Consider the following 18,861-nt stretch of genomic DNA (forward strand, 5'->3'; position numbering starts at 1 on the left):
TTATACTCAAATGATCAGGGAGGCTTTACTGTTTATGAATAGAAGAGTTATTGTGTCAAGTCAAATTGTGATCATGTGGTTATTCAAATATTTATAGATTTAAAGCTGAATTAGAGAGTACAGTAAAATATGCAAAATGTTAACTCTTAATTTCTAGGATTTAATATATTCCCTTCCTCTAATTAGATGTCTCTCTTTCCTTTCTGCTTTATTAGAACCCAGTTATCTTGTTGCACTCTCAACTTCTGCTGATTATAATACAGAAGTTGCATGTGGCTTGGAAAAATGTCGTTGTTGTTTTGATGCATAGTTAGTTCAGTCTTTGTTTAAATATCTTGTTGATTGTCCACTAATAAATGATGAACATATGAAATCCTCTGCACACAATAAAATGGATTCTTACAAATCAAAGCAGAAAGGGAAAAATGCTTTAATATTATTCACAAAGCTTCATTTATGTACTACTGAAGATTGTTGAAGGATAATGAAGGAACACTATCAAATATTATACTACATAACAAGAAATAGTCCCTTATCTTTGTTAGTAACACTTTATTAAAATGCAAAATTGAAATAAATATAATTTACTTTACATTTATATTTATTTTTCATCTTGGACAGTGAAAATAAACTACTCATTCACTTTTGTTTATAGTCTGTTTCACTTCCTGCTTCTCATGCATTAATTAGGCTAATGCTTGGGAAAGTAAATTTAAAAAAACAAAACAGTTTTCATTAACATTTTTTTTTCCTCTTGAAGAATGTACTGTATTCCTCCCCCTTCTCCCCAAAACAAAACAATAACAAAAACCCCAACACACCACCCCAGGGTTGCTGGAACAATTTTTACAGTAGGGGTGCTGAGAGCCATTGAACCAAACTGTAAACCCTGTATATAATGGAACCCCCTACAAGCCAGGGGGTGCTATAGCACCCCCTGCACCTCTAGTTCCAGCACCTGTGCACCAACCCTTCCTAAATTTTGGTCCTAAACAGGGCATTCGATTAATCACAGTTAGCTCACACGATTAACTCAAACAAATTAATCATGATTAATCGCACTGTTAAACAATAGAATACCAGTTGAAATTTATTAAATATTTTGGATGTTTTTCTACATTTTTATATATATTGTATTCTGTGTTGTAATTGAAATCAACGTGTATATTATTCTTGATTACAAATATTTACCGCGAAAGATTAACAAAAGAAATAGTATTTTTCAATTCACCTCATACAAGTACTGTAATGCAATCTTTGTGTCGGGGAAGTGCAGCTTACAAATGTAGACTTTTTGTTACATAGCTGCACTGAAAAACAAAACAATGTAAAACTTCAGAGTCTACAAGTCCATTCAGTCCTGCTTCTTGTTCAGCCAATCACTAAGACAGACAAGTTTGTTTACATTTACAGGAGCTAATGCTACCCTCTATTTATTTACAGTGTCAACGGAAAGTGAGAACAGGCATTTGCATGGCACTTCTGTAGCCAGCATCACAAGGTATTTACTTGCTAGATACACTAAACATTCATATGCCCCTTCAAGCTTCAGCCATCATTCCAGAGGACATGTTCAATGTTGAGGACACCAGTTAAAATAATAATGCATTAATTAAATTTGTGACTGAACTCACTGGGGGAGATTTTATGTGCCCTGCTCTGTTTTACCCGCATTCTGCCATATACTTCATGTTATAGCAGTCTCAGATGATGACCCAGCACATGTTGTTCATTTTAAGAACACTTTCACTGCAGATTTGACAAAACGCAAAGAAGGTACCAATGTGAGATTTCTAAAGATAGCTACAGCATTTGACCCAAGGTTTAAGAATCTGAAGTGCCTTCCAGAATCTGAGAGGGATGAGGCGTGCGCATGCTTTCAAAAGTCTTAAAAGAGCAACATTCCGATGAGGAAACTACAGAATCCAAACCACCAAAAAAGAAAATCAACCTTCTGCTGGTGGCATCTGACTCAGCTAATGAAAATGAACATGCATCAGTCCGCACTGCTTTGGATTGTTATCGATCAGAACCCGTCATCAGCGTGGACGTATGTCCGCTGGAATGGTGGTTGAAGCATGAAGGGACATATGACTCTTTAGCGCATCTGGAATGTAAGTATCTTGCAACGCTGGCTACAACAGTTCCATGAATGCCTGTTCTCACTTTCAGGTGACATTGTAAACAAGAAGCAGGCATCATTATCTCCTGAAAATGTAAACAAACTTGTTTATCTGAGTGATTGACTGAACAAGAAGTAAGACTGAGTGGACTTGCAGGCTCTAAAGTTTTACATTGTTTTATTTTTGAATGTATTTATTTCCTGTAAATAAGTCTACATTTGTAAGTTCAACTTTCATAATAAAGAGATTGCTCTACAGTTCTTGTATGAGGTGAATTGAAAAATTTTGTTTTGTTTTGTTACAGTGTAAATACTTGTAATTAAAAATAAATATAAAGTGAGCACTGTACACTTTATATTCTGCGCTGTAATTGAAATCAGTATATTTGAAAATGTAGAAAACATTCAAAAATATTTAAATACATGGTATTCTATTATTGTTTAACAATGCGATTAATTTTTTTAATCACTTGACAGCCCTAGTCCTAAACTTACTTGATGGTATCTAGTGTTGAAATTTATTTTTTTTCTCATCTGATACGGATGACAGATACGATCTGAACACTCTTTGTCATGTTTGTCAACTGACCTACTGAATGGTTCATAAATAATTATAGTTATGAATGACTGTTAATATTGGAGAACTTGAAAATTATTGTGAAGCAAGGAATTTGTTATCCTGGTTTTCATGCCATAGTCACTGAGGACTTAGCCTCAGCATTAAAATGCCTAAGTTAACCCTGCTGCCTAATGGCATCCGCAGCCCGGAGTTAGGCACCCAGACTCCTTATACAGTATATAGGGAGAGTTAGGTGCTGAGAAATGGGATCTGCAAAACCCAGCAGGGTGAGTGGAGAGCTGCTTAAGCTAGCCAATAGGTCACACTCCTCTCCTTGGCATTTTCTATCTAAGTGCCTAAGTCTGGGTCAGAGGGAGGCACTTATCTCTGCTTGGGATCCACAGTCAGGAACCTTCTCCTCGAGTTTGGCACCTAAGCCCTTCCTCACAAAAAACAGGAGGTGACAGCTGCCTTTAGCTCAGAGCACCCAGCTAGTATGCAGGGGACCCCTCTGCCTGAATTGAAGCAAGGATTTGAATCCATATCTCTCACTTCTCAGTAGAGTTTCCTAGCCAGCAGGGTATTGGATATTCTGGGGTAGGTGTCTGTCAGTCTTCAATGACTAATTATTTGTACACAGTGGAATGGCTTCAACAAGAGACGAATTCCAATATGTACATATTTTAGCATTGAACAGGGAATTGAACTTGGGTCTCCCACATCCCAGAGGAGCCACTGGGCTATTGAGTTATTCTCAATCTTTCTCTGGCCTAGTTCCCACTTGGGTTTAGGCATGAGGTTGGCACCTGGGCGTCAGGACTAAAGCGCCTGTGCTCATGCCCAGCAGCAGATTATTAGGTATCTAAGGGACTTTACTGGGGGAAATGTAGCCACCTATAGGATTAGGCGGCAGCTGAGTGGGCGTTTTTAGCATCTGAATTTTGGATTTAGGCAGCTAAAGTGGCAGTTAGGCTAGATCCACAAAGGTATTTTAAGCAATGCTACTTAAAATGCCTAAGTCTTAACGACTTTAGAAAATAATGCCAATAGAACATGTTCTTGCATTCACAAACACAACTGCTGGGAGAAACAAAACATGAATTACACAACCGAAATAAAAAAGTCTTGGCAGTTATTTTAATTCTGTTTTATTGCAATGCTTCAGTGCTGTTGGATGAACAGAAATATGGGCAAAGTACTAAGTCTTCTGGTTCTGCTAGTTGATCAAAAAATCCTTATTTTATTTCTGGTGGTGGTGTCAGTGAGTTTTATGTGAAGTCACAGTACTTTGACACTAGAAGGGCACTTACATTGAAACATGTTCAAAGATACTCAAAGGAGAGAGATCTATCAAAAGATTTAGAATTTTGAAAGGTTGGAATGTTCAATTTCTTAAAGGGCTACTGTCAAGTTTTCATAGTTTTTACTGACGGTAAGTTTTCATTGTTCCTAGACTTTGAAAATATGTTGTCTTTTGCCACCAGTTTTGACCTTTTTTCTAATTTGGCATGCTCCTTCTGTTTCATACAGAATATGAGCCAGTGGTGGGCAACCTGTGGTCTGCATGCGGCCCATCAGGGTAATCTGATTGCGGGCTGCGAGACATTTTGCTGACGTTGACTGTCCACAGGCATGGCCACCCGCAGCTCCCAGTGGCTGTGGTTCACCATTCCCAGCCAATGAGAGCTGCGGGAGGTGGCGCGGGCCGCAGGGACATGCTGGCAACTGCTTCCCACAGCTCCCATTAGCCGGGAAAAGAGAACCGTGGCCACTGGGAGCTGTGGCAAGTCGTGATGGTTAACATCAGCAAAATGTCTCGCAGCCCACAATCAGATTACCCTGATGAGCCGCCTGTGGCCCGCAGGTTGCCTACCACTGATAAAAGCCGCTATGTCTTACTTGGCTGACGTGTTTGACAACAGCATTAGTAATAACGTTAGTACAACTCTAGATAACTAGTCTTTAGTCCCTTGGCTGTCTCGCTCTGTTAACTAAAATATTTTATGGCTATTGATAAACAATTTGTGTGACATTAGTATGCTACATTTAAATAGGAAAAGTTAGAATCAGGGAACAGTCTTGACAGGATTATGGTTATGGAATAATACAGTAAACTCACTCAGGGTCTTTTATGAATGTAATTAATTATCATGGACATGTTTTATATAACAAAACAATCAAATCAAGACAAGGCTTTACATTATTGCCTTTTTATGACTTGGTTAGCAACAAGAGATTGGCCTGGGATATTGGTAGAGATTTTCATTGGCAACGAGAGTCCTGGGTGAGCTTCCAGCAGTTGTTAACCCAGGTGGAAAATCTAATTTATTTTCAAGTGTTTTTCAGTAAATAGTAGCCAGATTGTTAGTCTTAGAGCTCATATAAAAGGCAAATGATCTCCTTTCATAATCATCCAATATGCGCTGATCCTTTTTCTCTTCTTTGGGTAGTGACAGATGATTTAACAGAATGTCAATATCAAAAATGCTATCTTATACTCTTTCTTAATTGTAGTTGGCCTTTGTCACATGCAGTTAAATGCTTCTGGACAAAATTTACAGCTGTCAGTTATTTAAAAAAATTAAAATGGGAAGATTAAATTAATATGCATAGTAATTTTCTTCAGAATTCTATTTATGGGTGACATTGCAGCCTTCTTCAGATTTCCATTGGTAACAGTTATATTTTGTGTGTGTGTGTGTAGACTTTATATTTCATATGTGGTATTTCTCACTCTTCTTTTTTACCTCATTATACTATATAGGTAATAGAAATGGGTGTCTCAAACTGGACATAGACAGAAATGTACACATCTATTTTGTCCCCACAGTAGTTAAATTAGAGTAATTTGTGAGCCTTGAGTTTTATTATTGTTTTCTGGTGATCTTTGTAGCCTTGTTAAAGGGTGGTGTCAGTCTCTTCCTCATCAAAGGAAACTTCTGATATATAGATCTATACATTTATATATATGAAACTGTTAGCTCAGTACTTATGCCACATGATAGTATGAGAGGACCATACTACAGAATGCACTGCTAAATTCCCTAGTACAACCATTTCCTCATTGTGCTGTGCAGTCATCCAGGTTACTTCCGTTTCCAGACTCTGGGCCTAGTTTTCACCCAAAAAGCATCCATTATGGAAGTAAGCTAGCCTGCTGCTTCCCTGACACTGTCTATGTATGTCTATACTACCTGCTAGATTGGCAGGCAGCGATCGATCCAGCGGGGATCGATTTATCGCGTCTAGTCTAGACATGATAAATCAATCCCCGAGCGCTCTCCCGTCGACTCCTGTACTCCGCTGCCATGAGAGGCGCAAACGGAGTTGATGCGGGAGCGGCAGCAGTCGACTCACCGCGGTGAAGATACCACGGTAAGTCGATCTAAGTACGTCCACATCAGCTACGTTATTCACGTAGCTGAAGTTGCGTAACTTAGATCGATTTCCCCCCGCCGTCCCCCTCTCCTCCAGTGTAGACCAGGGCCAAGTGAGTAGGAGGCCAAGTTCTCACCCTTCTCAAAACCTACTTCCAGTAGGGTAGATGGCCCTGGAACCTTTCCTCATGTTCTTGCCACCCCCTAGCGAATGAAACATAACCTGTTTTATGGGGAGAGGACTCCCGTCAATGTTACTTGATGATTTAGTGTCTTTCCTGAAAACTAAAAGAGACTTAAGAGGGCAATCCCTCAAAAGAGATGCTTTCTGCCTAGAACATTGGAGAATGAATAGTGGGTACATATTAGGCATTTATGGTTTTTTTTAAATATACAGAAGGATATTTTCTTCCCCTTTATACCTGTTCAAAGTCCTTCTGAATTTTAGTATGTTTGCATATTTCTGAAGTCTGTGAAAAGTTTAAACTCAGTTCCTAAGAGGTTTTTGCTTTTTCTCAAATTGCAGTAAAACTCCTAGTTCCCTGGATTGATGTCCAGAAACTGGAAAGAACCTCCAATGTCTTTATGACTGATATCATCCGTATTACCACTTCAAGTAAAGAACGAGACTTCTCCATGTTCCTTAATATTGATGAGGCATTCAGGATAATGGAGCAGCTGGCAGACGTAACACTCCGAAGGCTACTAGATAATGAGATCTTTGAACTGGATCCAGGTCTCCAGGATCCTACTCAGATTACAAAAAGGTAAAAGCAAAGTTCTTGCTTATGCAAGAAGAATTACAGAAGTACATTTCCCATTTTTCAGTATTTTATTTGCTTGGTAGTAATTAAATATTGAACAGCTGAGTCTTCAGGAAAACCAGACTTTATAATATATTTGATCTTCTGTAATAGAGTTTTGCAGTGTGTATGCAACTCATCTGGAGTAGGTATTCAAGTCACACCACTACATTTTCTGTGTTTTCTGAAGTAACATCACTCCTTTTTTTTTGTCTTTTAAAAGCACCATTTCATTGCCCAAAAATAAATTCCAACTGCCTTGAACAAAAGCACTCTTTGTTATGCTCTTTGTTCTGTGTAAGCTTTCTAAGCGCTGATAACATGGTAATTTATTGCTTGGGGTCACCTCTTCTTGAACTTCTGACAGATGGAAAGTCCCTACTTCTATTATTCTCATCCTCGATTTAACAGGGAGTTCTGGGAATCAAAACTGTAGTGAGAGATTCATATGCAATTGTCTGTACTACACTTGGCCTTTCATTCCAAAGAATCCCAACATGTATAGTTTCTTTCTCTCTCTCTATTCCTCACTCACCACTGAAATGAAGTTGACTCGGAGGGAGGAAAATGGTAGCCATTCTGTGCCGGTAACAGTACACAAAACACACATGCATGCTCGCTCACTCGCGCGCGCTCTCTCTCTACTTTTAAGGAAAGTGAAACTGCAGAGGGAATTTTAGGTGGACAGAATATAATGACCAAAACTGGAATTTGCCTAGGACACCCTTGTTGACATCATGGTGTCAAATACTTCTAGTAAGGGGGTCATTCCAGGTGTGTAGATTGTGGTTTTCCCAATTATACATCCAAGTCCCTTGACCCTGCAATGAGAACTGTGCTAACTCTCATAAATATAGATCACTCATGCTACATGAATGAATGATCTGTGAATGGTTTCTAGGTGAGGAGAAGTTCTGATGAGAATACAGGTGTACAATAACTGTTTTCCGTTATTAATATGCTTCGGTTTTGGTGGCCATTTCTGCAATGATGCTAAAATTACAACCCCTTTTCTAAACTCCTGTGAATAGTGCTATAGGATCTTTAATAGCAGTTGAAGATTCCTATACACTATTATTTTCCCCAAGCATTTAAATTTACGCTTAATAGGTGAAGTCCTGGCTCCATTGCAGTCACTGGGCTAGGATTTTGCCTATTATGTCATTGAAGAATATATTTTGAGCAGTCTGTAAGTTTAATGAAGGCAGTAAGCAGTAACACTTACTTATATACACCTATTCAGTGATGCCAGAGGTTTCTTTAAACTAACGAGTTCCTCAGAACCTCACCTTTTGGACTAAAAATATATTATGTCTTGAAGTAAAGAAACTAATGCACAGGAGCTATGACACCAATTGCACACCAGTTTTTTTTCTGGGGGATTCCTAATTTGTAATTTTTAAGTTCTCCTTTTCCCACTGAAAGACTCCTTGAATTAAAAATCTTAATTGAAACAAAAGTTAACACCCTCCACCCCCTCAGATGTAAATATTGAACTTAATAGACCTCTAATATACTGTAGTGTTAAGACCTTCAACTGAATCAAACTACAAATTGTGTCCTGAATCGAGTTTGAAAAGCAGTACATGTATTAATGAACCAGCAACAGGAGCACAAATCATCCCACACCTATAATCACGCAGTTTTTTTCCTCCCCTGCCTTCCTTTTTTTTTTTTTTTTTTTTAAATTTTTTTAAAGAAAAGAGAGAGAAGAAATCGTTTGCAAGAGAATTCCTGAGCCTGACATTCTGTAAACATGCTGGTGAGTGGTAACTTGAGAATACAAAGATGTTGAAATCCCATTTCCTGTACACAGGTTAGACAGGTAGTGGCTAGGTAGGTTCGTACTTTGATGTAGTATGATTCAGCAAGTTCATTTTTTGAATAGTGGCTAAACGAGTTGCTAATTCTGACATATTTGGGTTGAAGTGACTTTTTTTTTGCTGTTGTAATAGTTCAGGAAATACTAGTTCTCACTTAATTTTTCCCTGTGTTCTCTCTTTATAATTCCCTTTTTGGTCTTGGAAGCAAATATTAGAATGTATTATAATGCAATGTCAGAATCAATGTAATAGGCCATTTCAGGGTGTATACAAATCGTTTTAAAATAAAAAAAAATCTGATTCCCCCCCCCCCCCGCCAAATATACATTTATTTTTTGGGGAAACAATAATTTAAAATTTAAAAATCTACGTTCAAGCCAAAATTTACTATAATCTATAAAAATCATTTAAATTAAATTTAAGTAATAGTTAAGTGGTAGGTGTTTGCTGCCAAAGTTTTAAATAAAATCAAACCACTGAACTTGTTGAAGTCACTGGCTAAGTATCTGGAACCAGGGTTTGTTGTAGTTCTAAACCACCTTTTGACACCAGTAGCCTCTTCTGCAGGTTTAGAGAGAATATTTTCTTCATTTAAGATTATTCAACTAGTTCAGTTTAAGGACGTTACTAGTCCATTCGTAGCTGAGAAACCAATTGAGATTTGAAAAAGCAGGGGAGCTTGTTTTTCCTTTTTCCAGTCTATGAATAAAAATGAGATGAGAGAATGAGACTTACTAGTTCTAAAATCTTGAAGGACAAAGTGACCAGAAAAAAACAGTTCGATTCACTAACTGCAATTACTTCCTTTATTTAGTAAATCCATTAGTTTTAAATGCAAAACATGTTTTGATAAACTCTTTTTCTTACATTTCCAGTACATCTAAGATCATTTTTACTAATTAAAGAAAACAATTTTAAAATGTTGTTTTTGTGCATTCCAGCTGAATTCCAATTTCCGTCCAAATGCAGCTTTACACAAATCACGAGCCAAAAAAAAAAAAAAATTAATCATCTTGTAAATGAGAAACATCATTCACCGTTTTCTAACAGAAGATGTAAAAATTAAGGATCTGAATAAATGTATATTAAACTATACATAAATGTGCATAGATATTATGTACCCTCTGGGTTAGCAAAAAAGAGGACCAAATTACACCAACCAATGAGAATTAATCTTTCTTTAAGAAAATAACTAAAAAGTACAAATGCAAAACAAGATTAAAACTGATATTTAAATAATGGTTTCCTGCCTGCTGATTTTTAAATCATGATTAAAATCAATTATTTAAATCACTTTAATTTAAATGAGTCCACCCTGGGCCAAATATTATAAAAATGACTCCTTTACCCCACTCCCCCCCGTTAGTATTTTTTTATACTTGTTGATGGGTTGGACCAGGGGTGGAAAAACTTTTTGGCCTGAGGGCCACATTGTGGTTGCAAAACTGTATGGAGGGCCGAGTAGGGAAGGCTGTGCTTCCCCAAACAGCCTGGCCCCCGCCCCCTATCTGCCCCCCTCACACTACCTGTCCCCTGACTGCCCACTTCAGAACCCCTGACCCATCCAACACCCCCCAGCTCCTTATCCCCTGAAAGCCCCCTCCTGGGACCTCCTGCCCCTAACTGCCCCCCTGGGACCCAACCCTCTATCCAACCCCCCCCTGCTCCCTGAGTGCCACGCACCCTATCCACACACCCCCGTCCCCTGACAGCCCTCCTGGGACTCCCACACCTATCCAATCCCCCCCCCGTCCCCTGACCGCCCCCCACCCAGAACCTCCGCCCCATCCAACCACCCCCGCTCCCTGACTGCCCCCCTGCCCCCTATCCAACCCCCTGCCCCCCTTACCATGCTGCTCAGAGCAGCAGGAGCTCATAGCCTCACTGGAGCCAGCCACGCCGCCCGCGCTGCCCGGGAGGAGCAGCGGACCAGAGCACTGGCGGCGCTGCGGGAGAGGGGAAGGGGCTGGGGGCTAGCCTCCGCAGCCAGGAGCTCTGGGGCCGGGCAGGACGATCCCGTGGGCCGGATGTGGCCCACAGGCCGTAGTTTGCCCACCTCTGGGTTGGACACTACATTCCAGGGGCTTGTGGCAATTCTTTTAAAAAGATGCCTTCATTTCTCTGGAAAAATGAGAACTTGTGTGGAAGATCTTCACGTTCTGTATAAACTACACAGGAAAAATAGCAGCTTATAATTATAATTCATATTTTAGAGTCTCCTGTTTTCATCTTGCTGAAAAGTAATATAGGGCTCATCCCGGCAACCCTTTCTTTACTCATGCAGGTAGTTCTGTAATTTCAATGGGACTACATGTGTAGGGGCTGCTGGATCAGGTCCATATTTGTGACAAGAACAATACTGGGGCCTAGTTGCAAAGCAGATAGTAAATCAGTTTCCTTCCTGCTTAATGTAATGATGATGTTCGTAGACATGGATTGCAAAGGGATTAATGGCCATTTAAGCACACTCAAAAGCAAACTGAAGCTGAGGGGCAGTTGATAACGACAAAAGGCCTTTATTGCAAATGCAGTTCAGTGGCATGAACTGCACTGTTACATAGGATAACTCTTTTATCCAAAGAGATTAGATTTTCTTGCTTTGTGAGGGTTTGAAAATGCTGTTTTACTGCTTTCTTTGATTTTCCACTTCCATCTCATTCAGGATGTGTATAGGACAAAAACTTCTTGAGGAAATGGCCTGAGTGGAAATGTAATTGGGTGCATGCGGTGCCAATAAGATTTGAAGAGGATAATAATTTCTCTGGGCTGTTACGGTCTTAAATCCTTTTTCTTGTTGTGTAATGATGAGTTACCAATCCATAGAATTTGAAGCAAAATATTTAAAGCAAAAAAGTACTTTTGATTGTTAAACCAGTGTCAGAGCGGAATGGAAACTGGTTGATGAAATAGCTTGCATTACAAATGTTGCAAATGTTCGTCCATGTGATTGCTTCTGACAGGGAGGCTCAGAATATCAATGTGTTTTTAATAAACCGACAAACTTTTACAAATACTTCCCAGTTTATACATATCAGGTACTTCTCACCCCATGGGGGAAAAAATAGTGAGTAATTTTTCTCTAAAAGTGAGACGTCATCTAGCTACTTACCGACGGTACATTGTCATTTAGATGCTTTATTCTGTCGCTGCGTGTTGTTTTAATTCTTTGAATATGAACAGGCAGTGACTCAACAAAACTGAGATCCTGCCAATATGACCCTTGTTGGTTTTAAAATATAGAAAACACACTTGACATGTGAGGATACAGTCTGAAGTGTTGAAACACTGTCCAGGAATTGTTTTGGTCAGCCATATGTGTATTATTTCCTTTAAGTAAAAGACTTTTTAAAGGTAACTTTTAGATCACATATAGATGATCACAGTTTCAGTCTTACTGGTCACTCAATGTGCTGGAGACAAAGATAATCCTAGAATCCAACAAGGTGCAAGTTGGGAATCCAGGCGAAAAAAAAGGGGGGGGGGAGGTTTATATTTTTCTTACCTTTCATCATATCTTCTCACTGGTACATATAAAAATAACGCTACTTGTTTTAGTTGCCTGTTGATTCATAAATATGGAACTGCCAATATCAGGAAGAAAAGAGGGGAGTTGCTTGAGTTTAGCAGCCCCAGCACATTGGGACTTTGCACTCATGTTTCAGCACTGGAGGGGTTTTGAAACTCAGAATGGAATCTTTGGAATCCCCTCCCCCTTTTTCTTTCTTTAATTGGGAAGGGGGAAGATAACCTAGATAACAAGTTCTTTAGTACAGGGAATTTAGCTTATTTGCCAAACACTGTTCATGCTTCTCTGTAAATAATAAATCTTGTCAGTGTCCTTATTTCAGCATAGGCAATGCCTCAGGGCTTGGGTCCACCACCTTAATTGAGTCATTTAAACTTGTCTCCAGGGTAATATCGTATTTATTACTGGAAAACTTACAGCTGATATCATGGGCCCATAGATCTCAATCTTTGCTGTGTCGCATTTAAAGGGTTACCTTTCCTGTTTCAGCAACTAACTTTAGAGGTACCTTTTTTTTAACTGCCATAGATATTTTATATGCTGTACTTTTGCTGGGAGATATTTATGAGGGCATGCAGTTGCTGAGAGGCGGAAATGCATAGCATTTCTCTTTGGGTAACCGAATTCTGCTCTTCTGTTCCACTTGTGATTCTTTTCATATAAGTTTTCATCTCCGCCCACAGTGATGTGAGTACTGACTGCATTTCATTCTTGTGCTGACACTTATTCTCTTTCCCCTATCGCACAAAGCTGACCTCCATCTCAGCACCTTTTTTTTCGGGCAGTCATGGATGAGGTGTGGTCTCCTGGTGCAGCTGTCTGATCTTGCTTCGTGAGTCATTCAGAATAGGCAATTCCAGTGATGTTAGGATTGGCATCCTTCCCTAATGACGGGAAGCTACGGTTATGTCTATATGTAAACTCCTGGTTCAGGAGCCAAATTAGCGATCGACATTACCCAGAAGAGCCACAGTTGTGTGAATTCATTGTTTCATATACTGTGGTACTATGTATTCATATTTAAACCGTATGGCAGGGGAACTGTTTAGTTTTTATTATAGATATATATTCTCACAGCAAAATGACTGACCAAGTATTATTATTTTTATCAACTACAGTTGGTTAATAACATGGTAAAAACATCCTGATTGGTTAATAATTAAATCACACAGTGTTTTAATATCATGTGCTACAAAGAGCTGCAGGAGACGCATTAAAGAGCCACTTGTGGCTCGAGAGCGAGTCTGAGTAACGCTGGTGTAGACACTCACAGCACTGATGAGAGGAGTTCTGTTGCTGTAGTTAATCCAGCTCCCCGAGAGGCGGTAGCTACAATGCTTTTGTTGACCTAATACGGTCTGCACTGGGGGTTAGGTCAGCTTAACTATGTAGTGCAGGGGTGTGGATTTTTCATACCCTCGAGCATGACGTAGCTGGGTTGACTTAATGTTTTAGTGTAGGCCTACCCAATGCACCCTTTTTCCCCTAAAACACCTTCATGTGGAGTTGCAGTGCATCTCATCATGCCAAAAGGTAAGTACGCACTTCGTGAATTTATATAGGCTTTAACATAAATTTTGTTAGCTCAAAGAGAGGTGAGGCTAATGAGTCAGGACACTGTGGCAAAATAAAATTTTAAGATACTTTAAGACCTGTTTTGGTTGAAACACTCAGTGTATCTATATAGTGTTGTTACTTTACTAGCTATGAGTTGCTGTCCTTCCTCCACGGTAACAGAAATCCAGCCAGATGAAAAGAAAACTTAAAAGGAAAAAAGCATAAATGTTCCCATTTTAATATAACAAGTATTGGTGAGCACCATCAGCCGTTGCAAGTTGCCAAAGTTACAGCAGTATTTTTTCTTGTTCCTGGGTAACCTCTCTGAAATTCTTAAATATATCAGATTATTTTTCCTTCTTAACTAAGTATTGTCTGTATGTGGCTGCCCCCGTCCCTTTTAATTCAGGTGTATTTATAAGATAAGATAAGAAATAAGATATTTCTCTGTCTGTACTACAGAACTTCTGTGTTTGATTTTTGGTGGGAAGGAAGGCTGATCTTGTGAAGTATTAAACTGGGATTTGGGAGAGATTTGGATTCAGTTTGCAGCTCTGCCACAGATTTCCTGTGGGACTGTGAGCAAATCTCATAATCTCTCTCTACTCCAGTTCTCCATCTGTTAAATGGGAATGATAAAGCACAGACATGCTCTTCTCCGCTCCTTCTCCCTCCCGCCCTCCAAAAAAACAAACCAAGGAGTGTTCAGAAACACTTGTTCTTTTGGTATAGAGAGGCTACTATATTCAACTGCTGCTGACAGTATGCTCATCATCTTGTGCTAACGGATGCTGGGTGCACCCTGTACACCAGGTATTGAACACAGTTATGCCATATTCACAGTGGCCAATCAGCGTTCAACCACTGTTTAGGAGGGAGGGATGAAGTTGAGCAAAGCAGTGTTTGACAGCCAGTGTTAAACATAGCCAGTTTAAGTTTTCAGCTGTCTTGGATGCGGTCTGTAACATTTTATGAATGCTCAGGCATCAGGTTTGTAGGAGACAGGGCACAGCCCTTCTAAATTGTATGAACACTCATCTCAGCGTGAGAAGCGCAGGCTTCTCGGTGTTGCCCAGAGGCAAGTAGTGGCATACTCCTGTACTAACATTTTACTAGCATAGGTGTTTGATACCTGTCCCTACGCTACCCACAGTGCAGGGTAAAAGTCCATGTTGCAGAATGTGTGGGACATGTTTCGAAGAGGGGGAACGGTAAAGACCATATCTAGAAAACTGGTTCTAAGGCACTTTTCTGATTTATGCTAAAACAGGGGACGTGTCACCATGTTAGCCAAAGCCTGACTTTAAAATTGGTTCAGCTAGTGCTGCTTATTTCTTTGTGGATAGGACCCTAATGTTCCAGGCATCAAAGTGGTCTTTGTTAAATTCCAATGAATAGTTGTTCATATTACACATATGAATGAACATTTATGTATTGTGTGCGTATAAACACACAATTGTATAGTGGGGGAGTTCATATACATAGCTATATAGTTTCCATTTACACATAGACTTCACGCACCATGTAATACTTTCTCAAACTCTCATGCAATTTCAATACCCCAAAACTTCATTTATACATAACAGAAATCCAAAGTTAAGGTATCTTCCACCCCTGCAATGAAAATTTAACTCTGCCCCCTTCCAGCGCTGCTCCACATACTTGCAATCTGCCCTCACAGTTGCTACAGAACACTTGGGAAACAGAGCACGTGAGCACTGTGGGACAGCCTAACACATTTTCTTTACTAAAGCCTGGTCTCTTCTTAAAAGTTAGATTCACATAACCCTGAGCTTTATAGTTAAGCCAACCTAACCCCAGTGTAGATGCTGGAAGGTTGATGGAGGAATTCATAGAATCATAGAATATCAGGGTTGGAAGGGACCCCAGAAGTTCATCTAGTCCAACCCCCTGCTCGAAGCAGGACCAATTCCCAGTTAAATCATCCCAGCCAGGGCTTTGTCAAGCCTGACCTTAAAAACCTCTAAGGAAGGAGATTCTGCCACCTCCCTAGGTAACGCATTCCAGTGTTTCAACACCCTCTTAGTGAAAAAGTTTTTCCTAATATCCAATCTAAACCTCCCCCATTGCAACTTGAGACCATTACTCCTCGTTCTGTCATCTGCTACCATTGAGAACAGTCTAGAGCCATCCTCTTTGGAACCCCCTTTCAGGTAGTTGAAAGCAGCTATCAAATCCCCCCTCATTCTTCTCTTCTGCAGACTAAACAATCCCAGCTCCCTCAGCCTCTCCTCATAAGTCATGTGCTCTAGACCCCTAATCATTTTTCTTGCCCTTCGCTGGACTCTCTCCAATTTATCCACATCCTTCTTGTAGTGTGGGGCCCAAAACTAGACACAGTACTCCAGATGAGGCCTCACCAATGTCGAATAGAGGGGAACGATCACGTCCCTCGATCTGCTCGCTATGCCCCTACTTATACATCCCAAAATGCCATTGGCCTTCTTGGCAACAAGGGCACACTGCTGACTCATATCCAGCTTCTCGTCCACTGTCACCCCTAGGTCCTTTTCCGCAGAACTGCTGCCTAGCCATTCGGTCCCTAGTCTGTAGCGGTGCATTGGATTCTTCCATCCTAAGTGTAGGACCCTGCACTTATCCTTATTGAACCTCATCAGATTTCTTTTGGCCCAATCCTCCAATTTGTCTAGGTCCTTCTGTATCCTATCCCTCCCCTCCAGCGTATCTACCACTCCTCCCAGTTTAGTATCATCCGCAAATTTGCTGAGAGTGCAATCCACACCATCCTCCAGATCATTTATGAAGATATTGAACAAAACCGGCCCCAGGACCGACCCCTGGGGCACTCCACTTGACACCGGCTGCCAACTAGACATGGAGCCATTGATCACTACCCGTTGAGCCCGACAATCTAGCCAGCTTTCTACCCACCTTATAGTGCATTCATCCAGCCCATACTTCCTTAACTTGCTGACAAGAATACTGTGGGAGACCGTGTCAAAAGCTTTGCTAAAGTCAAGAAACAATACATCCACTGCTTTCCCTTCATCCACAGAACCAGTAATCTCATCATAAAAGGCGATTAGATTAGTCAGGCATGACCTTCCCTTGGTGAATCCATGCTGACTGTTCCTGATCACTTTCCTCTCATGTAAGTGCTTCAGGATTGATTCTTTGAGGACCTGCTCCATGATTTTTCCAGGGACTGAGGTGAGGCTGACTGGCCTGTAGTTCCCAGGATCCTCCTTCCCTTTTTTAAAGATTGGCACTACATTAGCCTTTTTCCAGTCATCCGGGACTTCCCCTGTTCGCCACGAGTTTTCAAAGATAATGGCCAATGGCTCTGCAATCACAGCCGCCAATTCCTTCAGCACTCTCGGATGCAACTCGTCCGGCCCCATGGACTTGTGCACGTCCAGCTTTTCTAAATAGTCCCTAACCACCTCTATCTCCACAGAGGGCTGGCCATCTCTTCCCCATTTTGTGATGCCCAGCGCAGCAGTCTGGGAGCTGACCTTGTTAGTGAAAACAGAGGCAAAAAAAGCATTGAGTACATTAGCTTTTTCCACATCCTCTGTCACTAGGTTGCCTCCCTCATTCAGTAAGGGGCCCACACTTTCCTTTGCTTTCTTCTTGTTGCCAACATACCTGAAGAAACCCTTCTTGTTACTCTTGACATCTCTTGCTAGCTGCAGCTCCAGGTGCGATTTGGCCCTCCTGATATCTTTCCTACATGCCCGAGCAATATTTTTATACTCTTCCCTGGTCATATGTCCAACCTTCCACTTCTTGTAAGCTTCTTTTTTATGTTTAAGATCCGCTAGGATTTCAGCATTAAGCCAAGCTGGTCGCCTGCCATATTTACTATTCTTTCGACTCATCGGGATGGTTTGTCCCTGTAACCTCAACAGGGATTCCTTGAAATACAGCCAGCTCTCCTGGACTCCCTTCCCCTTCATGTTAGTCCCCCAGGGGATCCTGGCCATCTGTTCCCTGAGGGAGTCGAAGTCTGCTTTCCTGAAGTCCAGGGTCCGTATCCTGCTGCTTACCTTTCTTCCCTGCGTCAGGATCCTGAACTCAAACAACTCATGGTCACTGCCTCCCAGATTCCCATCCACTTTTGCTTCCCCCACTAATTCTACCCGGTTTGTGAGCAGCAGGTCAAGAAAAGCGCCCCCCCTAGTTGGCTCCCCTAGCACTTGCGCCAGGAAATTGTCCCCTACGCTTTCCAAAAACTTCCTGGATTGTCTATGCACCGCTGTATTGCTCTCCCAGCAGATATCAGGAAAATTAAAGTCACCCATGAGAATCAGGGCATGCGATCTAGTAGCTTCCGTGAGTTGCCGGAAGAAAGCCTCATCCACCTCATCCCCCTGGTCCGGTGGTCTATAGCAGACTCCCACCACGACATCACTCTTGTTGCACACACTTCTAAACTTAATCCAGAGACACTCAGGTTTTTCCACAGTTTCGTGCCGGAAAAAATTCTTTTGTCAACCTAGCTACCACCACTCAGAAAGGTGGATTACCTAGAGCAACGGGAAAAACCTCTTCCGTTGCTGTAGGAAGTGGCAACGCTACTGTAGCGCTGTACCTATCGGGTTCTGGGAAGCAGGCGGGCAAGAGCCCACCCACTGCTTAAGGACCCCCCTCGCCCCCAGCCTAAGGGGAGGATCTACAGGACCGGGGTTTAGGTCATGTGTCACAAACAGGAACTACCTACATCTGGGCTACACCCATACACTGAGCCTGCTCCACTCAAACCACTCCAGATTGCTACATGTTACACCTTCTTCTCCCCTTGCCCTGAAGATTCCTTCTGAGACCTTGCCTTCACTTACCCCTCTCTAAGCCCCAGAGACCACTGTTGTGTATGTCAGAGTACTGACAATCCCCATGGGGAAAAAGACACCCCGTTCACCTCTGCTGACACAACCAACATAATTAATCATTGACATAAAGCATAATTGCTCTCTCTCTCTCTGTATACATGCGGCTCTGTTCATATCGTAGTGACAGTTCTTGCCAATCTGCTCCAACTAATCCTTCCACCATTCAGTACAGTTACACCTAGCTCAGGGAATGCAGCTGGAGAGCGTGCAGATAAGTGCT

General features: G+C 41.1%; 1 protein-coding gene across 6 annotated transcripts in view; it reads left to right on the top strand.

Annotated features, from left to right (window-relative positions):
- Positions 1-18,861, top strand: part of TBC1D8 (TBC1 domain family member 8) — a 76,654-nt gene that overhangs the window by 31,635 nt on the left and 26,158 nt on the right. For all 6 annotated transcript variants that reach the window (XM_043536872.1, XM_043536879.1, XM_037898171.2 and 3 more), the window contains exon 5: positions 6,585-6,825. In XM_043536872.1, coding sequence (XP_043392807.1) covers positions 6,585-6,825 — 241 coding nt within the window. The remainder of the gene's footprint in view (positions 1-6,584; positions 6,826-18,861) is intronic.

Source organism: Chelonia mydas, chromosome 1 (assembly GCF_015237465.2).
Source record: "Chelonia mydas isolate rCheMyd1 chromosome 1, rCheMyd1.pri.v2, whole genome shotgun sequence".
NCBI lineage: Eukaryota > Metazoa > Chordata > Testudines > Cheloniidae > Chelonia > Chelonia mydas.